This window comes from Solea senegalensis, linkage group LG2, assembly GCF_019176455.1.
Source record: "Solea senegalensis isolate Sse05_10M linkage group LG2, IFAPA_SoseM_1, whole genome shotgun sequence".
Taxonomy (NCBI): Eukaryota; Metazoa; Chordata; class Actinopteri; order Pleuronectiformes; family Soleidae; genus Solea; species Solea senegalensis.
In genome coordinates, this window is record NC_058022.1 from 36287576 (window position 1) to 36313587 (window position 26012).

Consider the following 26012-nt stretch of genomic DNA (forward strand, 5'->3'; position numbering starts at 1 on the left):
TCAATATATATACTGTGTGTGTGTATATATATATATACATACATATATATATATATACATATATTTATATACATACATATATATATATGTATATATATATATATATATATATATATATACATACATATATATATATACTGTGTATACTGTGTATATAGCCTGAGGCACGCGCACAGGTGTGTGTGTGTGTGTAATTAGAGAGTAGGTGTGGCTTTTTCACTGCACTGTGAAGTCAGAGGATCCTCCTCTAATGTCAACACACACACGCACACACTACTTCCGGTTTTCAAAGTAAGTGTGGTCAACGTGAAATTTAAAAGCCCAGGATCATAAAATAACATTAAAAATAACAAATTACAATAAGAAAAAATAAAAATAAATGTGTTCATGTAAAATTGATTAAAATAATTCAGTCTGCTCATTTAATACACTCATGAGTTTATTTGATAAAACAAAATGCTGGAATAATGTCATTTTTACTCATTTATTTCAAATAAAAAACGTCTTTGGAGAAAAGATGTTTCATCATGTTGGTGAAAAAACTCCAAAGATGAAGCAGAAACTTTAAACCTGAATAATGACGTGTTTTATTTTGTCATCCTCACTGTGACGACTCCTGACTCCTGCTGCTCCACGTCATCTTCTCACCTCACTGACACATTCTGACCAAGACCACAACCTCCACAGTCCCACACCAGCAGGAACAGTCTGTGGATGTGGACTCCAGCAGCAGCCGTGTGGTGGTGAACAGACAGTGTTTCCAGGAGAAACTGATCCAGCAGCTGCTTCAGGATCTTCAGGGAGGTTCAGGAGGTTCAGGATCTTCAGGAGGAACCTCAGAGGAGCTCAGACAGTCAGAGACTGAGAGCAGAGACCATGGACCAGGAGATGAAGATCACTGACAGCATTGAAGACAAAGGTACAAGTTCTTCATCATCCACACACACACACACACACGTCATTTTCAACGATGATGAGATGTTTTCTGTCTACAGCTCTGTCACATGACCTTGTTTATGTGTGTGTGTGTGCAGGTCTTCTGGAGAGCAGTGTGCGTCTGAAGCCTCATGAAGCTCAGAGTTACAGGAAGAAGGTTCTGTGGGTTTCCTGGTTCTCCATCGTCATCACTATCATCCTCGCCGTCGCTGCTTTCAGTCAGTCCACTCATTAACTAGTCCTCACCCTCCTGCTCATGGTTAACTAGTCCTCACCCTCCTGCTCATGGTTAACTAGTCCTCAGTCTGTTCACTACAACTCACCACAGATTTTTCTATGGACACCAAACCTCATAGAGAAAATCAGTGATTTTAATATCACACACACACACACACACACACACACACACACAGGAGTTGTTGATCCACTGCTGCCTTCATCACTAAGTTCTAATAACTTCTTTTTATGAATTCAGCATTTGAAATACTTCATTTAGACTTAACTTAGTGACACATAGTGACCACACGAGGCAGCAGAGGACCAGCAGCTCCTGTGTCCCTGTGATCTAAAATCACTGGTTTTCTCTCTGGGCTTTGGTGTGGGAGAGTGAGTGGTTTACACACTTCAGTTTCCTGTTGTAAAGTGTGTCTCACAGTGAGATAAAGACATGAACATGTGCTTCCTCTGATGTGTCCATCTGTGTTGTCCTCACAGCTGTCTCCATCATGCGTCACAGTGCGTCAGCGTTTGGTTTCGCTGTAAGTTTCCTCACTTCACTGAAGCTAAGATGGCGTCCAGTCAAAGCTGCAGCACAGTGAATGTAAAGTGTTTGTTTGTTTGTTTGTTTGTTCGTTCGTTTGTTGTCCTCTCTGCAGTTTGACGCCACGCTGGACGTGTTGTCCTCCATCATCGTGTTGTGGCGTTACAGCAACGCTGCAGCCGTCCACTCTGCACACCGTGAATACATGTGAGCGACAAAGATTCACATTTAAGAAGCTGAAAAATCACGTTGTTTGGTTCAAAGACTGTCTGAAAAAATACGTGTTATTTTATAATCAGACAAACTGAGCAAAAGATGTTTTGTTTCCATTAGTAAGAGTGTTTTACCTTTGCTTGTTACGTTAGGTGTTCCTCAGGGATCCATTCTTGGCCCAATAACATTTACATTAGGGCTGCAATTATACAATTATAAGTCAATTAAACCAGAATTTGTTTGGTCCACAGACATGAAATGATTCAGTTTTAATGATTTATTTGTTAAATGGACAAAGAAAGCAGAAAATATTCACATTTAAGAAGCTGAAAAATCACAGAAACTGGTTATAATTATTGAAAAAACACTTTAGAAATAGTTTCTGATATTTCTGAAATCTATTTTTAGAGACATACAACTCAGTTTACATATTAACTTGTTTCTTCTCCTTTAAAAACCAAAATTTATATAATACGATTTATTTTATGTTGTTATATAGTTAAAATAGTTAATAAAAATAAATCATTAAAACTGAATGTGTTTTTTCTCTGCAGAGCCTGCGTCATCCTCGGCGTCGTCTTCATCCTGTCGTCCCTGTGCATTCTGGGTAAATCCATCCATGACCTGGCTACCAGGCTTCTGCCCGAAGTGGTGAGAACTGTCCAGATAACTTTAGGTTAAACTCGGGTTCATCAAGATAACTCCAGGCTTAACTTTTGTTATATCCAGATAAATTCACTGACGATTCATCGATGATTCACCAACGACTCACTGACGATTCACCAACGATTCACTGAAGACTCACTGACGATTCACTGATGACTCACTGACGACTGTGACTTATGACGATTCACTGATGAAGACTCAATTGACTATCGACGATTCTGATTCACTGACGATTCACCGACATTGACTCAACGATTCATTGACCTTCATCAATGATTCACTGACGATTCACTGAAGACTCACTGATGATTGACTGAAGACTCACTAACGATTCACTGACGATTCATTGACGACTCACTGATGATTCATTGGCGAACTCACTGACGATTCACTGACGACTCACTGACGATTCACTTACGATTCATTGATGATTCACTGATGACTCATTGACGATTCATCGAGGATTCACCGACAACTCACCAACGATTCACTGACGATCCATCGATGATTCACTGACGATTCATCGACGATTCATTGATGATTCACTGATGACTCATTGACGATTCATCAAGGATTCACCAACAACTCACCAATGATTCACTGATGATTCACTGACGACTCACTGACGATTCATTGACGACTCACTGATAAATTCTATTTTCAGAAGCGTGAGATTTGTGACATGCTTCAGCACACACACATTCTCGTACAGCGTTCTTACTGAGGACCGTCATTAACATAGGGAATACTCAGGCCCCTTACCGTAACCTTGACCTTAATCTTAACCTTAACCTTAAACTAAACATAATTCTAACTCTTAAACCAGGTCTTAACCCTCCTAAAACCAGACAAAATGTCTTATGTGTTTTGGTGCTCATAAAGAGACACATACAAGAACATACACAGATCCTCTTGTTAGAGGTCATGCAGAGGTCAAAGTTCACTCAGCACCTCCTCCTCACACTCATGTGAGAACACACACACACACACACACACACACACACGACTGTGAGTTCTTTTCATTTGAGTCACGTTTCCTGTGGGCCGTGGCCCTCGTGTGGACCACACAGGTATTGCAGGCGCTTTTTACTGATGAGGATTAGGTTTTGTATAGAAATGAATAAAATCTTCTTTCTTGTCTCTGTGTGTCTTGTCTCTCTGTGTGTCTTGTCTCTCTGTGTGTCTTGTCTCTGTGTCTCAGGACGACTTCCTGTTCAGCGTGTCCATCATCAGTGGTTTGGTGTGTGTGGTCTTGGCTGTGATGAAGTTCATGTTGGGGAAAGTTCTCACGAGTCGAGCTCTCCTCACAGACGGTGCGTCCACTCGCTGATGTTTATTATTATTATGGTCTGTCTGTCTGTCGGGGGAAGGTTTAAATGGAGAGAGTGTTTTATTTTGTAGGATTTAACTCTCTGGTGGGAGGAGTCATGGGCTTCTCCATCCTCATCAGTGCTGAGGTGTTCAAGCATGAACCCATGGTGTGGTACCTGGACGGGACAGTAGGGGTCCTCATAGGCCTCGTCATCCTCGCTTATGGAGTCAAGTAAGTGTCAACGTCTGTTTTTAACGTGTTTTTATTGATGAGTGGACCAAACGCACTGAGACACACGCGTTGTAACATTGTTGACAGTAAGATTATAGTTATAATAACTATATAAATATGAAAAATACTTATAATATATACATAAAAATATATGTATATATATGTACATACACAGTATAAACATGACAGCTTATAGAAGATGTCCTTGTCCTTCAGGCTGCTGGTGGACATGGTTCCACGAGTTCTACAAACCAGAAACTACGAGCGTTTTGAGTGACGAACAGAACAGAGAGAGAGAGAAGGAGTGACAGAGGGACGGTCCCCACACTGTCTCCACAGACAGTCACTGTCAGTCCTGCAGCTGCCACTGGAGGCGCCAGTGAGCCCAGGATCCAGAAGGACGACGACTGTGTGGGCGGAGAAAAGTCTTAGCACTTTGTGTTTTACTATATTTTATTATATGACTGTATGTACAATACCTTTGTTTTCAAACTGTGGAGTAGAGCTGTGAGTGCCCCCTGCTGGGTGGCAAGGAAAAACTGATTTTAGCCACAAAATCTACTATATTTTACTATTAGACAGACTTTTGCCGATGTTAACATCTAAAAAGATCTCCCACACCAAAGCTCATAGAGAACACCAGTGATTTTAACATCACAGCACACAGGAGTTGTTGATCCACTGCTGCCTCCATCAAAAAGTTCAAATGTCTTACTTAAAAAAAAATTCGGCATTTATAATTTTCCGTTCGGATTTACCCCAGTGACACAAAGTGACCACACGAGGCAGCAGTAGACCAGCAGCTCCTGTGTCCCGGCAAGCTAAACTCACTGGTTTTCTCTATGGGGTTTGGTGTGGGAGAGTGAGTGGTTTGGCGACAGAGACATAGCGCTGGTGTTTTACCTCTTTTACACATTGACCACTTGTGCCATCTAGTGGCTGTGCCTGCAACATACATGACAATATTTAAATGTGAACTTTTATGTTTTTAAATGTGACATAAAATGAAGATTTAATCCACTTTTTTGTCAATGATTTTTTTGTGTTTCTGTGGCAGTAAATCTGTCTGTTTTTGAAGGATTAGTTTTCAGTCACGTGGCTTCTAACCCAAAACAAAGATGGCGACCGGCACCGGAAACGCCGTTAAACCGGAGTCGGTGGTCGTTCACGCCCCCTTTAACACTTTAATTTACATCCATATAAGAAAATATATGAACCGGTCTTTACTCCTCTGAACAGCGCCATCAGCAGCTGTCACGTGTCCAGTGACACCTTTCATTTTATTATCTAATATTTTTATTGACATTCACATGAATCAAATCTTCATATACCTTATTATTGTTTTGGTGGCTCTGTGTGTGTGTGTGTGTGTGTTTCTGTTCGTCCGCACTTGCTGCACTTGCCACTATGACCAACAGAGGGTGCCAGTGACAGTAAATTTTCACATCATAATCGTGTGTGTAATTTCTACGTTTTCCGCGGATCGCTAACGTGCTGACGGTCCCTGGCGCCTGCTCTGCTGGTGGGCGGGATCAGCGAGCACAGGCTCGTGCGCTGTGGACGGAGAGCCTCACCTTCCACTCAGTCGCTCAGTCAGTCAGTCAGTCAGTCCGTCTATACGCTGCTCCGCGCTCACGCAGCGACGCCTTCGCTGCCCTCACCCGGCGAAGAAGCACCTTACTCTCGCCGTACAACAATCACGGAGAGCCGCAGTCACTCGCCGCCTTTTCGTAAAGGTAAGCTCGCTTTTGTCGCCGTCCCTGTCCGGAACGATAACGGTTTTGTACCGCAGCAGTGAGCAGTGAGTGGGGAGTGGGCGACTTGTCATTGCGGCTGTGTGTGTGTGTGTGTGCGCGTGTGTGTGCGCGCGCGGTGGTCGACGTCGTCTCCCCTTTAAAAAGAGATAAAAAGCTAAGCTATGCTAGCAGCCGTGCTAGCTGCTCCTGCTGCTGCTGCACTGTTTTAAACGGGCGTCTGAGCTCGAGAAGCTAACAAACAATGCTAAGTGTTTGTCCCATTGTTAGTGAACGGCAGGTTTTGCTAGGCTAGCCCCATTGAACAGGTTGTAACTGTCACTGACGAGCAGCTGCTTTGTATTGTTCCACCTTTGATTGTCAATACACTGAAATATTTGCATGTTTTTCTAAGTTTTATTAAGTAATTTCACAATTTTTAAATCATTTATTGTCGTTATTAATCAAAGAAACCAGGAAATATTCACATTTAAGAAGCTGAAAAATGAACAAGCTTGTTTGAATTAATAAAAGTCTGTTTCTATGCAGATGATACATGATGACGTTTCTCTGATTCTGTTGCTGTTGTTTAAAACCCCCCAGAAAATATTCACAAAAATCAAAAAAAAACTTTACTAATCAGGAAAAAGGCTCAAACCGATGAATCCATTAGTTGTTTGTTCTATAAAAGATCAGAAAATGCTGTCACAAATGTCTTGTTTTGCCCTCAAACTAATATTAATCAATTTTGTTCATTTGTTTTTGTTTTTGAGTCAAAACAAAACAAACCTAGATAATATTCACATTTAAGAAGCTGTAAAATGAATAGGACTTGTTTTAAATCGTAAAAAACCCACTCACATAGATTTTTAAGTTAGTTGTCGGTTAATTTATAGCTTATAACATAAATATCTCAAACTGTGTCACAAATATTCACAATATATTTCAGTTAAGATGCAGCTGCGTCTGCTCCCTGTTTTCATTTTTACTGTCTGTGTGGTGTCGTTCGTTGACATCTTTCTTCTTTCTGATATCTTATCCTGAGATAAACAATAGAAGCTTGTGATGTGATTATTGCATTATTATTTATGGTGCAGTGATATTCGTCTGCTGTCAGGCGGTGGCTGCGAATTGTCGGATAACTTTATCCTGAGAGAAAACGAGTGAAAGAAACACCCAAAAGGAATGAGGGACACAATACAGTACATGGTGTCAGTGGCTCTTAAAATGCTTCATAATATAAAGAATGCATTAAAATAAACTGTGATTATGTAAAAGCAAACTTGTCGTAAACATTTTCTATCTTTATCAAGAGTTCATCCTTGATAGATGTAATAATTGTCTGATAAAAATGTTGAATATTGTTGTCGTTCTTGTAAGTGATGATGAGTTCATGTGATGGTGTGACGTGTTCACGCTCAGAGGTTTAAGATAATCTCACTGTGACTTTGTCCTGAATTAAATTCAGATTAAAAATCAAAATCACAGTTGGACAAATTTCCCTCTGCTCGTTAGTGCTTTGTCTTCATCTTCTTCTACGTCTGCTATGTTTTCTACGTCTTCTTAGTTGTCCTTTTCTCCTTCATAGTTCATAGGTCCTTTTCCTTGTCTTCTATGTCTTTGTCTTCTCTTTTTCTTCTATGTCTTTGTCTTTTTCTTCATCTTCGTCCCCTTCTACTTTGTCATTTATGTCTTCTACATCTTCGTCCTCTTCTATACCGTCTTCTTCAGCTTCTCCTCTGTCTTCCTTGTCTTCTGTGTGTCTTGTTTGTCTTCTGTCCGTCTTTGACAGTGAACAGCTGTTTTGGATGCTGAACATCAGAACAGATCACACATTATTCATGTCGTTTGTACACAACAGTAAAAACATTTTAAACTCACATTCTCACTCCAGATTTTCCCCCAGTAAAAAGTTTAACGGCCTCTTTAATTGCTCGTAGCCGTCGTTAAAGGTAACGAGAACATGGAGGCGGAGAAGCTGTTGGCTCTGGACGAGTGTGCGGTAATCTGAAGTGTGCAACACGAGTAGGTTGATGGAATCAGGTTAGAAGCTGCTGATGTGGTTATCCAGCGTTATCAGCGACTCTTGGTCTTCAGAGACGGACGTGTTGGCGTCTCCTGTCAGGTGACGGCTGTGGAGTCAGTGAGCTCAGTGTAGTCAGTGGTCAGAGGTGAGCAGTGACCCCGCCTTTATAAAGACTTCTTTCACTTGCATTTTTAACCACACACCCTGGGATTATAAATCCTGAGCAAAGGAGCTTTGCTTCACTTGTGTGTGTCTCAGAGTGTGTGTGTGATAGTGGGGGGTGTTTGTGGGTGGAGAGCCAGCAGAGTCAGTGGAGGGATTGAAGATGGAGAAGTGGGCTGTGGTGATGGATGCCACGCAGGGAAGTGGAACACTCGGCCTTTCTGTGATTAAAGGGCTCCTGTTCTCTCGGTGTACACACACACACACACCTGTCAGTGTGGTTACTGATCTCAGAAATGTCTAAACGTGATTTAATTTCCAGCCACAGTCTGTGTGAAACAACACACACTTAAAACGACAGTTCACAAGTGTGTTTGGTATGAGACTGTGCTGTGAGCGCCCCCTATTGTGAACAGAGGTTCACTCTCAGTGAATTCATGGCTGTATAAACAGATTTTAGCCTCCAAATTAAAGTTTGTAAACCACTCACTCTCCCACACCAAAGCCCATAGAGAAAATCAGTGATTTTAGCTCACAGGGACACAGGAGCTGCTGGTCTACTGCTGCCTCGTGTGGTCACTTTGTGTCACTGAGGTCAATCGGAAGGAAGGATTTCAAATGCCGAAGTGAGAAAATAAGACATGTGAACTTAGTGATGGAGGCAGCAGTGAATCAACAACTCCTGTGTGCTGTGATGTTAAAATCACTGATGGGCTTTGGTGTGGGTGAGTGAGTGGTTTACAAACTTCAGTTTCCTGCAGGAAAAGGTTGTTTAATAGTAAGATAAAGCAAATGAAAACATGTTACTATATCATGGACTAAAACAGGTGTTTCAATTCTTTTTAGGCGAGTCTCTCACAGCAGGAAACCACTCACTCTCCCTGTGTTTGAGCTGATTAAGAACACAACGTGGTTTAATTACGTTTTATGTCACTGAGGTTAAAACAAATGGAGAGACTTTTCCACTCCTGAGGCTTTTTTTTAATGGTTTTTAGATGATTTGGATGTGCATTTAGGAATTAGGATTAGGTTTATTATTCACGTAATCCACACTCAGGTTGTGGATTTAGTGGAGTTTTATCATCAAAATATCTTTTTTCAGGCGTTACACTTGAAGCGAATGCATTTGTTTTATTTATCTTGATAAATGTAAGCTTGTGGAAAAGATGACGAGTTTAATCGTTTTTTGCCACAAACACGGGGAGGTCTCACTCTTAGTTTGTTTTTATTGTGTCCAAACTCTTTAAGTTTTGATAGTTTAACGAAATCAAGGACAGCGCTGTGAGACTCAGCGTGTAAAAGTGCTGATCTGATTCCTGTCGGTGACAGTGAGAGGTTCACTGACTCGCAGCAGTGTGGGGAAAAAAAACATGCCTCGCTGTCTGGTCTTTCCAAGGACGACTGTATTTCCAGGCTGGTGGAGGTCAGAGGTCAAGCTGGGTCTCTTGTCCATGAACAGTTGATGCAGCGCGCACACACACACACACCTTTTCTTAAGAAGTATTGTGTAATAATTATTCTTAGTTAAGGAACACAGAGAGAACAAAAATCTCACCTCAGTGGCCGGTTTTTTAGCTATTTATACAATGTTTTGGCGAAATTATAACTTCCAGGGGGTTTCTGATTTGTCCTCTTTACAGCGCTCACTTGCTCAGCTCCATTTCTCTCCCCCTCCCTCCAGTAGTTCTCTGACAATATCAACATGGCAGCTTGCGCAGAAAACAGCGAGCGTGCCGTCACAGGAAGAGACGTCCTACATAAGGATGGAGCCAAACACTGTCCAACTGTAAATCAGTTAAAAACACTTAGGGACAGCACCACTGATCGCCACCGGTGCGCGGCGAGCTGAATAAACTGCCGCTGTATGCAACTGTATCAGACTGGTGACTGTGCTCCAGAAACCTCGCCAGTTTAGGCAGCTCGCCGCTGGTGATCAGTGGTGGCGAGGTCTCCGGAGCACAGTCACCGGTCTGATACAGCTGTCCCTATGTCTTTTTAACTGATTTTCATAGAGAGTGCAGCACCACTGATCGCTGCATAAACAGCTGCTGTATGTGACTGTATCAGACTGAGTCTGTGCTCCAGTCATGGAGGACGTACTGAACAAATATGTTTAATTAGGACGTGTCAGAATGGTCAGTTATGACCTCTGTGTGACCTTTTCTTAACAATGTGTGTGTTTGTACGTCGCTGACTAAATACTGATGTGAAGTGGTGCGAACACACGAACACACGTTTGCTGACTTTATCATCGGCACATTAGCTTCATATATAAAATCCTCTGTAAAACACTGTGCTCCACTGTGCAGCCACCAACAGGTGGAGCTCTCGAAGTAAACTTACTGGTGGGGCGGTAACATTTGCGGTGAAATGCGCACGCTGCCGTCATAAGTGCAGGGAATTCAACATGGAGTGTTTTATGGCCTACTTACACTAAGGGGGACCACGAAAACATGACTGAGTATTCTTTTTCCACACTTTGGCGACTGGTAGGGCCTCCAGAGTCCCAAATATAAGTATTGAAATGGTTAAAAAGTTGATTTTGCATAATATGTCCCCTTTAATGATAACAGATAAAAGGCATAGTTCAGGTATTTGGAGGCATGGCTGTGTGACTCTGACGTTTCTGATGTCCCCTCAAAGGATAAGATGACTCACCTATCATAATCTATGCCTTCTTAAGTCTGTTTTATGAATGGTTTGAAAGTTTGAAAATCGTCTGCACCAAACTCCATAGAGAAAATCATCGATTTTACCATCACACACACACACACACACACACACACACACACACACACATGAGTCATTGATCCATTGCTGCCTCCATCACTAAGTTCAATTGTCTTATTTTGTAAAATTCTGTTTGAAGTCCTTTGTTCAGATTGAGCTCAGTGACACAAAGTGACCACACGAGGCAGCAGAGGACCAGCAGCTCCTGTGTCCCCGCAAGCTGAAATCACTGGTTTTCTCAGTGGGCTTTGGTGTGGGAGAGTGAGTGGTTTACAAACTTCAGTTTAGCAACAAGATAATGATGTGAAAATATTCTTAAACTAGACATTGATCGTACGCCTACGTACATCTTCAGCAGAGTGGTTTTCAGGAGTGGAGTTTTAAGAAGCAGAGCTGGACAGAACAAAAGTAATTCTTCTAATTCTTCACCATTACATGGTGGAACGGTGAGAGTTTTAGCCACTGCAGTGTCTCAGTGATGAGAACTTGAACATTGATCTGCAGCAGGGACCGTGCACATCACGTCACAGATCCGATTACGAGCTGGACACGGTCTCGTGAGGCGGTCGAGCCGCTTCTCTGATGAATAACGGAGAGGCGGGGCTAATGTGAAGGAGTCCATTAAGATGCAGGGTCACACTGGTCTCCATGGCAGCGGCAGGGACAGGATCATGTTGTCTCTGAGATGACACGTTTCACTTCCACCTCCTCAGAACAGCTTCATCAATATGAGATGTTCACTTCCTTTCGTTTACATTCTACGGTTGTCGCCGCTCAACAGGAAGTTGGTGTCACGTGACATCCTTTGGTGTTTGGAGGTTTTAGCTTCCTTGCTCGTCATAAATAGCCGTGCATGTTGTAAAAGCCACCGGTTAAAAGATGCAGTTTACTGTTATTTTCACCATTTATTCATCGGTTTGTTCGTAAAATGAAAACAAATCAGTGTTTCCCAAACCTCAAAATGATGTTTTTCTTTTTCCCTGATTTCTTTACAAGCCAAAAAACTAAGAAACAGCATGTTTATAAAGGTACAGTGCATCTCTTAACGCTTCTTCACTGACCCTCTTTTTGGGGTCCCTGTTTAAAAATGACATGCCTAAACTAAATAGAGTCTATCTCTGCACTTACAAGCTCTATGTGAATGATCTTGATATCAAAATAAAGATAATCTAAGTTTCACTGTAGATGTAGATGCCACAGATGGGACCCTCGCCCAAAGAAACCTTTAAAAATGTGCATTAGGAGCTTAAGAACTCATGGAAGTCATGCGACAGCATGTGGACATTAGCTGTGCAAAGTCTGATGATGCTGAAGTGAAGTCAAATTACACAGGTTTTAGTGAAGAGATGCCTCGGCGACTTGTTTTTTGAATTAAAAAAATATAAAATGATTAAAAAATTCTCCGGTGCCGCTTTTAAATGTTTAAAAGTCTTAATTCTTCATTTAATAATTTAAGTTTGATTCTTTTTTGATAATAATTCCACTTACATTTTACATTACATTCAAATAAATGTGTAACTATGGTGACAAACATGAACGAGCGTACTTGTGGGCTGTAAACGTGACCACCTCGTTGACCCCCGACTCTGCTGCCGAATGCACCGCTATCACTTCCTGTTTGCTGTGTACCGTGACCGTGCAGATCGCTATCTCCGTGGCGACGTGACACTCCGAGCGAACTAAAGCGGTGACGTTTCTCGGGCGGGCGTCTGCAGTCTCGAGCTCTTCTGACAGCGTTTCTTGACATTTATTTGAGATTTATTTGAGATTTCTTGATTGTACAGATGTGTGCAGTGTGAGTGAGTTCACTGGCTGCCACTGCAGCAGAGCACTGGCTGTTCAAGTACAGCCCTATGGAAGCTTATTTAAAAAATAGAGGCGTGATCCATAATTGATGGGCAAAGCTACGTCTTGAGCATATTTCTCTGCTCGATAGTTACACAACGAGCTCTCAGCCCGTATATTATTGAGGTTTTGTACCTGAACTTCACTGAAGCACACATGTTCAGCCTCCATCACAGATGCAGAGGAAATGGACAGTGTTTACCTCGCTCTGAACAACGCACGGGCAAAGGCTGAGATGATTCATCTGACAGTGATATCGTCGTTTAAATTCTCAGGATTTTCTCCGGGAGAGTAAAGAATTTCACAAACCCCCTGCAGAGTATATACACGCGCACGTGAGCACATGCAGACACAGGAATATACGTTTAGTAAGAAGATTATAAGGCTCACATGATCCGCATCCTCCTGTGATATCTCACTTAACTAAAGTTTATGTGACTTTGTAAAATCACTCACTCTCCCACACCAAAGCCCATAGAGAAAATCAGTGATTTTATCTCGCAGGGACACCGGAGCTGCTGGTCTACTACTGCCTCATGTGGTCACTTTGTGTCACTGAAATAAATCAAAATGCATGATTTTTAATACCAAATTCACAAAATAAGACATTTGAACTTAGGGGTTGTTGATCCATCGCTGCGTGCTGTGATGTTAAACTCACTGATTTTCTCTTTGGGGTTTGGTGTGGAGATGACATGCTGGAAAAGGCCGTCTCATGGCAAGCTTAATCTAACAAAATCTATGTCCGTGTGAGTCTGAGGAATCTGAAGAACGCCTTCACGTCTTTATCTTGCTGTTAAACAAGAAACTGAAGTTTGTAAAAGACTCACTCTCCCACACCAAAGTCCAGAGAGAAAATCAGTGATTTTAGCTGGCGGAGCTGCAGGTCTACTGCTGCCTCGTGTGGTCACTTTCTGTTACTGAGGTTGCCTTTTCAGTGTTTTGTGTCACTGAGGTTGCCTCTCAGTGTTTTGTGTCTGTATTTCACACCTTAATCACAAACAGAGGGCGTGGATTTGACGTTGTGTGCTACTCAAACACCGTCAGCGGCTGATTTAGCTGCTGTTTTAATAAAGTGTTGTCAGTGTGAACGCTGTAACAACAGGAGCCAGGAATCCTCATGAAGTAGATGATTGTAAATGACCGTATTAGCCACAGTTATCTGCTCATGTCCTCGTTGGGCAGTGAAGCAGACGGTCGTCTTCTCCTGTGTGTGCCTGTGCTTATCTGTGCTGAGCAGTTTTCAGGTGAAATTTCAGCTCCGTCGCCGTCGTCCTCCGGAGCAGGTTCTGGGGGACGATGGCGGTTTCTCTCGGGGCTTGAATGAATCGATTGTTTCTGTCCTCGCGGGGTTTTTATGTGCCGATTTGAAAAAGGAACCTTCAGCATGTCGTTACGTTATCATCTCCTGTTGCAGAGGATCAACTTTAGCTGGCTGTCGACACGCTGGAGTTTCACTGGCAGCCAGAGGGCGTCCTGCCAGACAAATGATCCTGAATTAGAGCAGGAGGTAACTGAGAGGACGTGTTAGCACAAGGTTACAAGACTTTTGACTTTAGTCTTTAATATTATGGTATTAGATTTGTGTCAATATTTTTCAAACAACACTTTTTTAAGAAGCAAATATAGCAGAAGCAAAAATATTGTATTTTATTGTGTGAAAATACACCTGCTGATCAGGTACTGAGTTTTGGAGCGACCGGACATCGTCACGTGGAGTCGCTGTCATCTGGATCTCGTACCCCCGTCGACATCTGACAAAATAATTGCAAATACCTAATGTTTATAATCTCACAAACGCTAGATATTTACAAGTACAACTTCTGGTCTTTTGGGGGCGGAGCTTTGAGCAGAGGGGAGGAGTGGAGATGCTAATGTCTCGCAGATGAGATACTTTTCCATGATGGAAAACCAGAAGAAATTAAGGTTATCAAACATAAGGTCCTGGAATGAGTGGATCATCGTGACCATCACTGTCCAAGACAAACACGATGATGAAAACAAATCCTCATTCTTGATCTGTAACTTTTCATGAGTCAGCAGAAAATACGATCAGCAGCTTCTCTCAGAACACAAAAGCCTCGTATCTCTTTGTTTGATGAACGGCTCAGACCTGGAGTCTCACACGTTTGGACGCGTGTTGCTTCCCTCCGTCTTTAGTTTAAAGAAAATGCTGATTCTTCTCTAATTTCGTAACTTCATTTTCTTCCTCCTTTTGTGTGGACAGAGGAAATCTCGGCGCTCTGTGGAGAAATCTGCAGCCCTGATAACATCAGACGTCTCTGTCTCTGCTGAAGGACAAGAGCGACCACTTATAGCGCCACAACGAGGTTGTTTATCAGAGAGAACACTCGGTCTGGTCTGCTTTATCCAAAACTAATCCATTATTAATATTAAAAATCTCTATTTTTCTGCCTTCTCTGCTCCATGTGACAGAGAAATCATTCAAACTCAATCGTTTTCAAGACACTTTCTTGACGGTTTCCATCAATTTTCTGCGTGTCTTCAGATTTTGAGTCATATACAAATGTATAGTGGGGGGCGTGGTGTGTTTTTGTGTGGATTAATTCATAAAGAATTATTTTGAAAACGAGGTTGTGAAACTGAGACTCTTATGAATCTCTTTGAATTTTCAGGGTTGTGTTTTCATGGAGACGAATGGAAACTGAGATTGTGTCTCAACATAAAGAGGACATTCATGTTGAAAACGTGCTGTCTTTTAGTGTGGATGAATTCCAGTTATATATATGTGTGTGTGTGTGTGTGTGTGTGTGTGTATACATATACATATATACATATATATATATATATATATATATATATATATATATATATATATATATGTATATATATATATATATATATATATATATATATATATATAAATAAATATAATGTATATATATATATATATATATATATATATATATATATATATATATATATATAAATAAATATAATGTATATGATCTGTGTCTAATGAACGTCACTGCAGTGCACAGACCACGTGGGTCGACCTGTAAAATCTTCTCATGCTTCTTTGCATCCATTGTGGTGTTAGAGGGTTCTGACCTGGTTTGGAAGAGCATTAGGAAGCTGCAGCTCAGAAGCAAGGCAGCAATAGTGCCTCCCTCCCTCCCTCCGCTCTGACTCACAGAGCGTCACAGCAGCAGCAGCAGAATGCAGATGAGAGAAAAAGAAGAAATAGAAGAAGAACATCTAATCTAGTCTCTGCTTTATCTCCTTTGCCCTGATTGCAGTGTTTCTGTTGTTGTTGCCTAAAGCCAGGGGAAATAATTTAGCCGCGTGTGTGTGTGTGTGTGTGTGTGTGTGTGTGTATAGATCGCCTCAAGGTCAGTTTAGACTTGATGAACTATTTAACAGCTCCACCAGTGCTGCAGAGCCGCTCGGCTTTTTACATTACGGGCAAACAACGCTGGAGGGTTGGGGCCAAATGTGTTGATACTGGCTCAATCAGCAAGGAGGATAGTGAGTGGGGGAAACAGCGTATTACACTTTAATGTGTGCATTAATCAGTCTGCTCACAGCGCAGCAACGAGGAAGTGTGTTTAATGACGAGAAACTTTGAATAAGCACCAGCGCTGGTCTCTGATCTGAGGCCGACCAGAGGTGCATCGATGTCAGCCGCAGCTCCGTCATCGCGATATGCTGCTAATGTGGCTCGCACTTTCAAATGTCAATGAAAACGTGAATTATAACCATGTCACATCTGCAGATACAAAAACCAGCAAGATAATCATTTCATTACTTTTATTTTGAAAACTGCGGGGATGAACAGAAACTGAGACTTTTACTTTGAAAACTGTGTGGATCACTGAGACTTTTACTTTGAAAACTGTGTGGATCACTGAGACTTTTACTTTGAAAACTGTGTGGATTGTGTTTCGGTGTGGATGAGCAGAAATGGAGACTTTTACTTTGAAAAATGTGAGGATTGTGTCTCGGTGTGGATGAACAGAAACTGAGACTTTTACTTTGAAACTGTGAGGATTGTGACTGTGGATGAACAGAAACTGAGACTTTACTTTGAAAACTGGAGATTGTGTCTCGGTGTGGATGAACAGAAACTGAGACTTTTACTTTGAAAACTGTGAGGATTGTGTCTCGCTGTGGATGAACAGAAACTGAGACTTTTACTTTGAAAATTGTGAGGATTGTGTCTAGGTGTGGATGAACAGAAGCAGACTTTTACTTTGAAAAATATGAGGATTGTGTCTCGGTGTGGATGTACAGAAACTGAGACTTTACTTCTGTGAGTTGTGTCTCACTGTGGATGAACAGAAACTGGGACTTTTACTTTGAAAACTGTGAGGGATGGTGTGGATGAACAGAAACTGAGACTTTACTTTGAAAATTGTGAGGATTAGGTCTAGGTGTGGATGAACAGAAACTGAGACTTTTACTTTGAAAACTGTGAGGATTGTGTCTCGCTGTGGATGAACAGAAACTGAGACTTTTACTTTGAAAATTGTGAGTATTGTGTCTAGGTGTGGATGAACAGAAACGGAGACTTTTACTTTGAAAAATGTGAGGATTGTGTCTAGGTGTGGATGAACAGAACTGAGACTTTACTTTGAAAATTGTGAGGATTGTGTCTTGGCGGATGAACAGAAACTGAGACTTTACTTTGAAAACTGTGACAATTGTGTTCTCAGTGTGGAGAACAGAAACTGAGACTTTTACTTTGTAAATTGTGAGGATTGTGTCTTGGTGTGGATGAACAGAAACTGAGACTTTTACTTTGAAAACTGAGGATTGTGTCTTGGCGTGGATGAACAGAAACTGAGACTTTTACTTTGAAAACTGTGACAATTGTGTCTCGGTGTGGAGGAACAGAAACTTTGATGGCGCCCACAGTCTCTCCCTGATTGGTCCGTATGGTTTTCTGTTGCTAAGCAACCAACTACAAGGGACCAAAAGCAGAAGTTAAAGATGGAAGAACAATTTCAGCTTTTCCTCTGACATTTTCCTGACTGTGGAATATTTCCTTCCCTGGGTTTTCTGAGTTTGTGCAGTGGGTGTTGTCAGTGAAGAGGGTGGATTGTGTGCTCTGTAAATGTTTATGTTTGCAGAGAAGTGTAAACACTGGTGCATAAATGAATCACTCAGAAATGTCACAGCGTCTCTTCCAGGAACTGCAGAAGGCTTTTATTCTTTGTTTTTACACTACTACTGCTACTGAGTTGAATGTTCAGTCATGTTTAATTTGTGTCAACACAACTTGAGTTTGCTTTTTTTGTTTTTTTCATTTGTATATTGAGCAGAAACAGCTGTATGTGCATGTTGGTTCGATCCAGTGAGGACACAGTGCAGCTCTGTGCTCTAAAGTCAGATTTCAGGTTTTTTCACTCACTGACTGGACGACTGGCCACTGAAAGTCCTGCTGAGTTAAATCTGCACATACACACAGACATAGTTTGTAAAGCACTCACTCTCTGCACATTCGCCCTTCTACAATCACAACGAGCTAATGTCCGCCTGGAATGACCATTCAGACCAGGAACATGCCCCAAAGCATGCTGGGAAGTCTAGTTTTGTTGTTGTTTTGGTAAACAGCAAAGGTAAGACAACATTACTGCTTGTATTTCTTGAAAGTGAGTTGTTGTTTTGCTCTTATTTTTTTGGTTTTGGTCGTAGAGTGATAGAAATGGTACCGTTGGAATCTGTGGAGTCTCTGCTGTTTTACATTAAGAGAATCAATGTCTACACTGTTTTGGTGTTTTCAGCTGGTGTTTGTTCGATCACTTGGCGTTCAGTGTGTTTTTGGTGAACATAAGAATGTTTTCCTGAGCTTCCTGTGGGTCTGCTGCATGTCAAGAATGATGAAAGGTGAACATGCCTTTGATACGTGTGTGTCACAGTGAGTCTGGGTTGCTGTGTATTTGGGATTCAGTTCATTAAATAAAGACAGAACACAGTAAAACACTCTGGTGTCAGATTCCATGGTTGGAGCCTGAAGTGTCCTCCTCTCATTTGCAGCTCTGTCTGATAACATTGTCCGTTACAGGGTGATTATCAGTGTTTTAACTGTCACTGTGGGACGGAGCAGGAACACGCCCTCATTCTGTCTGTGAACTAACCCGCTCGTGTGTGTGTGTCATTAGGATAAAACAGGTCCGGCGTGGTCTGGACTGAGCTGCTCCTGAACCCGGACGATGGCTCAGAGACGGATATCATGCTGGTGAGGCCGCCTGCCAGAAACCGCCACACCTACACCGAGTGACGCCGCCATGCCTCGTCTGCCTCCCTGATTCCCTTCCACACGCCCTCCACTCAGCGCCACAGCAGTCCCGTCCCCCCTGTCCCCCTGTGAAGTCACCATGGCGACCCCCTTCCTGTGGAAGCTGTCCTCCCAGAAGCTGGGCTTCTTCCTGGTCAGCTTCGGCTTCATCTGGGGCATGATGCTGCTGCACTTCACCATCCAGCAGAGGGCCAGCCACGAGAACAGCGCCGTGCTGCGCCAGCAGATCCTCGACCTCAGCAAGCGCTACATCAAAGCTCTGGCAGAGGAGAACCAGAGCGTCATGGACGGGCCCTACGTTGGTACCATGACGGCTTACGGTGAGTAGAACTGGCTTCTTTTAGTCTCTGGAACACACACACACATACAGACTATTCCCCGGTTAATAGACCTGTGCGGCTCCATGGGTGAGGCGGGGGCTTCATTAGGAACCTGAGATTGGAATTGATTGGTTCTCTAAGTCTCTGAGAAACAAGAGGATAAATCAAAGCTCCTGCAGGTGAAATCATCTCTCAGAGAAGCTGCAGCACGTCAGGAGAGCAGTGCAGTCATCTCATGTTTTCATTTTCAACTGATTCAAGTTCATAACTTCTATGATATCTGAGAAACATGCTCATGTCTTTAACTCAGTGATGTTTGTAAACCACTCACTCTCCCACACCAAAGCCCACAGAGAAAATGAGTGATTTTAACATCACAGCACACAGGAGCTGCTGATCCACTGCTGCCTCCATCACTGAGTTCTAATGTCTTATTTGGTCACTTTGGCTTTCAAAAGTCTTCATTACAATATATTTTAGCAGCAGTGGACCAGCAGCTCCTGTGTCCCCTCTCTGTGGGGTTTGGTGTGGGAGAGTGAGTGTTTCACAAACAGCTGACCCTCGTCATCACCATCACTGTGACCAGCTTGATCAGATCGTGAGTCTGCACCCGGCTGCTGCTTCCTGTGGTCTGCTCATTGGCCGATGATTTGTCATGATATGCTTCATAATTGAGTTCAGTCGGAAACAGGGTTTCCTCCTGAGCTTCCCATCAATGAGCCGTCAAACCAGAATGCTGGTCTGTTTCATACTGTGTCTCCTGAAGGCCTGTTTGTGGGTGTGGTAAAGTGCCCCTCTCTCTCTCTCTCTCTGTCTGTCTGTCTGTCTGTCTGTCTCTCTCTGTCTCTGTCTCTGTCCTCTGGAGTCTGGTTTGACGAGGATGTGATGTAAGTGATGGGTGCAGCCTGCTTTGAGAAGCCACCTGACACCGTGTCGTGTCTTTGTGGGTTAGGGTTCGGGTTCTGGTACTCTGTGGGGACTGAGAGTCTCTGGGAGTTTCTCTGAGCTCCGCAGAGTCAAAGGTCACCGCGTCCTCCTCCTTGGTGCTGTTACGCTCCATGTGATCCTATTCAACAGTGATAGCTCCGGTTTTTCCTGTTCTTTGTGCTTGTATGAGGTCATGCCGTGTCCGCTGCTGCTGCAGAGAACCAGCGGAGCTCTTAAGGACAACATCGCTGCCAGCAGGGAACATGTTCTGCTCCTTTATCTCACTATCAAACAAGAAACCACTCACTCTCCCACAGCAAAGTCCAGAGAGAAAATCAGTGGTTTTAACGTCACAGCACAGAGTTGTTGATCCACTGCTGCCTCCATCACTAAGATCAAATGTCTTCAGCCTTAAGAGTCCTTGTTCAGATTGACCTCAGTGACACAAAGTGACCACACGAGGCATTGGTTTACCAGCTTCCTCTTGAGATAGCGTAGAGTTGAGCTCATGCACATTTTCCGGCTGCAGCTCATAATTGTTTTCATAGTTGATGAGCTGATCAGTTCCTTTGTGTTTCTTAAACCTGGAAACGATGATGTTCTCAGATGGAGCAAAGAAACCAGCAACTATTCACATTTAAATGATGTTCCTTGAATGCAGAGTGGAGTTAAGTGTCTTTACTTCCCCTCAGAAACATTGAGACAGGTAGCAAAGCGTCCCAGGGTGCGTGGTTACTCACCTGGTTACTGGGCAGCAGAGTGAGTGAACATAGTTACTCAGAGCTCCATGGACGCTGAAGCTCTGTGGTGTCCTCTCTTTGGACACAAGGGACAGCAGTCTGTTCATCAGCAACATCAACACCGATTCGAGGGTAACTTTCCTGCACATTGACTTTAGTTGTCAAGGCTGCTGCTCCAAACCCACTCTTCGCTCTCTCTCTCTCTCCCAGATCTCGTCCAAATCCGACAAACGCTCTGGCATTTGTCTTCACACGCAGGCTGCAGCCCGTGCCAGGGCCTCGTTGTTTCGCTGCCAGTCTCTGTGACACGATGAAACGTGGCGTGTCAAATGCATCGCATCGAGGGGAAAATCTGGCACTTGTGTGTGTGATAGACGAGCGGCAATTCACAGAGTATGGCTCTGAATAGAATAATAGAAATGTGACCTTAACACTTATGTGTGTTTGAATGAGACATGAACAGTCCTCATCACTTATCTTCACTTAAATAACATTTTAATTACAATAAATGTAAAATATGATTCTTTAACATTAGGGGCGGAGCCTTCTGTCCATAATATACCTTCAACTGGTTCATATGTGATTTTCCTCTGGAAAACATGCAGAAATAAACAAATGAATGTCACTGATTTTACATCTATGTGACCAAACATGTCAGAAAAGCACATCACAAAAATCACTCCTGTCGCCAATAATCTCACAAAAATCACTCCTGTCGCCAATAATCTCACAAAAATCACTCCTGTCACCAATAATCTCACAAAAATCACTCCCTGTCACCAATAATCTCACAAAAATCACTCCTGTGTTAATAATCTCACCAAAATCACTCCTGTGTAATAATCTCACAAAATCCCTCCTGTGCCAATAATCTCACAAAAATCACTCCTGTCACCAATAATCTCACAAAAATAATCACTCCCTGTGTAATAATCTTCACCAATAATCTCCAAATCCTCCTGTCTGTAATCTCACCAAAAATCACTCCTGTCCAATAATCTCACAAAAATCACTCCTGTCGCCAATAATCTCACAAAAATCACTCCTGTCACCAATAATCTCACAAAAATCACTCCTGTCACCAATAATCTCACAAAAATCACAGATGTACATAATAACATTGATATAATATCGATATTATATCAAAGTTATGGTGTATTGTCTCCATGGTAACAATGTGACCTCAGATCTGCAGGGATTTTTTTGTTTTACATGCAGCAGGGAATAAAACTCGGGATTTACGCACGAGCGCGGCTGACAAACGGCGTGTGCACGCGCGTGGACGTGAACAGAAACACGAGTGAGAACTGATTAAGAACGTGATTCACGTGAATCACGTGATTCACGTGAAGCTGCGTAACGAACGGTTGCGCCTCAGGCGCTGCTGTGCGTAAAGTGTGCGTAATTTGGAATAAGCGGATTTGTTTTTTTTTTGTTTGTTTGTTTGTGTACTGGTCACGTGTTGGTCACCTGTCCGTTCTTGCACAGGTCGGCCCACATGCTGGTTCCGTCCCCGCCGCGCATGAGCACGTGGTAGGTGAAGAAGTAGATCCCGGACACATGGCACGTGAACTTCCCGCTGCTCGGGTCGTAGTTGTTCCCCAGGTTCGTGATGACGTCGTCGAACTTTAACACCTCGTATCCCTCGTGCGGGTTTTTCAGACCCACGTAGAACGCGATCCGGAAGGTGCTGGTGCTGGTGCTGGTCGAGTTCACATTGTCCGAGTCCGCGGGTCCTGGTCCTGGTGCTGGTCCTGGAGCAGCCCCGCTCAGCGCCGGGAAGGACACTTTACTGTCGCCCCTCGGTCCCGGTGGACCTCTGGGTCCCGGGGGTCCTGGTTCCCCCGGCGGGCCTCTGGGTCCGGGTTTACCCGTCCTCCCCGGCTCCCCGCGCCCCCCCTGCGCCACCCGCGGCTGCGGAGCCGCGTCGTCCAGGTTGTGGATCACCTCCATGGCGCTGGACGCTCCGGGTTTCGGGGTGTACGGGTCACACACCATGCGACATGTTCCCATCATCTCATAGTGGCGCGCGGAGGACTGAGACGAGCCGAGCAGCAGCAGTGGGACCGCGAGGACCAGAACCAGAACCACCATCGCGAGCGCACACACCGCACACACCAACGAGCACCGGGTCCCTGCGAGTCCGGGACAGGAGGAGAGGAGCCGCGTGGAACCGCTCTGGACGGGAATGATGACAGAGGAGCAAGAAGAACCAAAACCCAAAATCTAAGATTAGGATTAGGATTAAGATTAAGATTAAGATTAAGATTTCATGTCTTCATCCAGCTGTGGAGACTCTGCTCCGGACTCCTGCTGTTGGTCTGAGCGCGTCTGGACCACAACCGCGTCCAGCTGCGTCCTGCTCCTCAAGTTAGCGAGCACGAGACCGGAAAAGAAGAGAGGCGGCCTTCAAAATAAAAGCACAGCTCACAGAAGTTTTATTTTATGACGTTTCAACACATGATCTTTTTATCGTTAAAATCCTTAACTTAACTATTTTACATCTTAAATTATATGATTAATATATTTTATATTGTGTCAAAAACGTATGTTTGTGAATGTCAAGACACTTATCACTTATTATTATTAATAACAAGAACAACAACAACAACAATAATAATAACTGTGTATAAAGTAACATAAATAGAACTTTGTAACCTTACAACTTTTCTAAGGTCACAAAAACATGTTTTTAAACTTTACTCTGCTTTATAACATGTTTTGATGATATTTATGTTTCATTCATTAAAACGTGGATCAGTTCAAACACATCTAATGTCTTAGAATGAATGAACAGCTTATTTTTTTATTATTGAACGTAAATTAAATAAAGCTATAACGAGGGTTTTTTTCACCTGTGACAGCAGATTTGCAGCTTTATGGGGCTTTTATTTTGTAAATGTAAACAGGAAGTGCTGTGTTTGTTTGTGACTGACTTGACACTTGACTTGGCTGACTTGAACGCAGAAGTGAAGCCAGTGCGTAAAACCTGCGCGTGCGCGCGCGTGTGACACATGTTTATTCAGCGCAGGGTTGAAATATTCAAATCATTTCAAAATAAATTTATAGTGAAACAGAAGTTTACATTTAAATCTCAGCGGGGCAGAGAAGCCATTAAACACACGATTTATTCACTCAGTCATTTCAGTCGTTTCACAGCCATAAAAATGTCCAGTTATAAAAACGTATATTATTATTTATGTGTGCGCGAGACGTCGTATAAATGTGACTCTGCATAAATGTTCTCAATCATCACATTTCATCACTTTAGAGACAGAAATGATGCTTTAATATCTTTATTTTTAACAGACAAAAAAACCCTTCTGTGACTTAGAGTTTGTGTCAAAAGTGTCAGGATATTTTAATATGTTCCAAAACTATTTCACCCAAAATATTCACTTACGTTTAAGTAAAAAAAATGTTTGACTTATGTCATTAAAAAGTTTTAAAATCTACAAAAAAACAAAAAAAATGTGTGTGACAAAACTGACAAAAAACATGTCAAATGATATTTTATATGAAAATAAAAACATTGCATTGTTATAAACACATTTCACTTATGTTACATAAAAAAGGTGATGTCATAAAAAAGTTTCACAAAATTTTGTAATTTACAAAAACTGGTAAGGGTTAAAAAATCACTTCGGTTGCCATAACGTGTAACAAAATATTATAATCTAAATACTTTGTTGCTAATCTTACAAAAAATGTGCAGTATTACCATAGAAAATGTAAAATATTGTAATTTTACAAAAAATATGATCTTCAAATCACTGACGTTAGCAAAAACGTTTCAAAAAATGATATTTTGTGAGGGTTAAAAAATGATTTATATTTTCACAAATGTCACAGACGAAAAAACATTTTGCAAAATGTTGTCGCGTTATAGAGACTTTTGTTACTTCTGTTAAAAAATGTTTCCAAAAATGACAAAAAAACGTCACAAAGAGGAAAACGAGGCAAAGATGCAGCGCCCTCTGGTGACACATGAGAGTAAATCACCATGAATTGTCTTCATTCACCACAATAACCATGAATATTATGTCATATCGTGTCATGTTATCTGATCATAGCGTTGTGTATGTTACGTGTCAGTGTTGTAAAGCTGTGAAAACAGCAGGGGAATAATAATGAGAGCATGTTTGGGGTCTTTTCAATGTCACAGTGAAAATGTCTGAGGGCAGGATCACAGCAGCTGCTCACACACACACACACACACACACACACATAATAACAGAAACAGGAAATGGAGCTGAGGTGTTTGAATTTGTCCACATGTGACTCCAGTCCTGTTTTTAATGAGCCTCTTAATCCAGATGATGCCTCTTAATCCAGATTGTCAGCGTCGTTCAGTCACACGTGATGACTTCATTGATGATGTCATCAACGTTTGTTTACGTTTAAACGGTCACTGACTAAAAGAGAGAGAAATAAATAAATAAAAAGCAGCTATTGATTCTTGTCCTCTGTGTGTGTGTGTGTGTGTGTGTGTGTGTGTGTGTGACAGAGGATTGAGGAGGAATCATCTCAGGTCTGGACACACGGATTATCTGAAGCCCTGTGGTGACACGGCTGCTTCCTGTGAGACATATCAGGAAAGAAATTAGACCCAAACTGTAAAATAACAGCGTTTTTCTGCAGAAATGTTAGATATGTATATATATATGTATATATATATATATATACATATGTATGTATGTATGTATATACATATATATCTATATATACATACATATGTGCATATATATATATAAATAATTCTCCCACTGTTACCATATTGGTACTGTAGGGTGGAAAAAAGGTCATGTGACTGCAGGTCAAACTCTGTTCACATGACTTCAGTGAGTCTGCTGCTAAAGGTTGAACCTCCCCAAGCTAACTGTGTAACCATGGAAACCATACATCTCCCAGAACACACACACACACACACACCTGAGCCGCGTTGGTCGTGTTTTATGAGATTCACTGTGTTTGTTTACAGTAACTGAGAGTTTCTGATCCACATGAAACCAGGTCAGTCTGAGACAAGGTCACACATGATGATGATGATGATGATGATGATGATGTGACCATGTGACAGGACGCCACTGTCACAGACACAGCACAGAGTCAGGGTCACGGGTTCAGTCACAGAATGATGAAACACACA

The 26012-nt window shown here is 42.3% G+C and overlaps 3 protein-coding genes across 3 annotated transcripts; 2 read left to right on the top strand and 1 right to left on the bottom strand.

Moving 5' to 3' along the window:
• The first annotated feature begins 536 nt into the window (after positions 1-536).
• LOC122765140 (transmembrane protein 163-like) lies at positions 537-4928 on the top strand. The gene is made up of 8 exons (XM_044019251.1): positions 537-919; positions 1035-1154; positions 1651-1694; positions 1812-1903; positions 2464-2560; positions 3777-3888; positions 3977-4118; positions 4335-4928. Exons 1-8 carry the CDS (start codon positions 877-879, stop codon positions 4393-4395), a joined length of 711 nt encoding a protein of 236 aa, XP_043875186.1. The 5' UTR covers positions 537-876; the 3' UTR covers positions 4396-4928.
• Positions 4929-5675: 747 nt separating this feature from the next.
• Positions 5676-19222, top strand: LOC122765165 (alpha-1,6-mannosylglycoprotein 6-beta-N-acetylglucosaminyltransferase A-like). Its single transcript, XM_044019289.1, has 2 exons — positions 5676-5854; positions 18740-19222. The coding sequence occupies exon 2, from the start codon at positions 18956-18958 to the stop codon at positions 19202-19204; it is 249 nt and encodes an 82-aa protein (XP_043875224.1). The 5' UTR covers positions 5676-5854; positions 18740-18955; the 3' UTR covers positions 19205-19222.
• A 3018-nt stretch (positions 19223-22240) lies between these two features.
• LOC122765178 (complement C1q-like protein 2) lies at positions 22241-23232 on the bottom strand. Its single transcript, XM_044019306.1, has one exon. The coding sequence runs from the start codon at positions 22955-22957 to the stop codon at positions 22319-22321; it is 639 nt and encodes a 212-aa protein (XP_043875241.1). The 5' UTR covers positions 22958-23232; the 3' UTR covers positions 22241-22318.
• Between the last annotated feature and the right edge of the window lie 2780 nt (positions 23233-26012).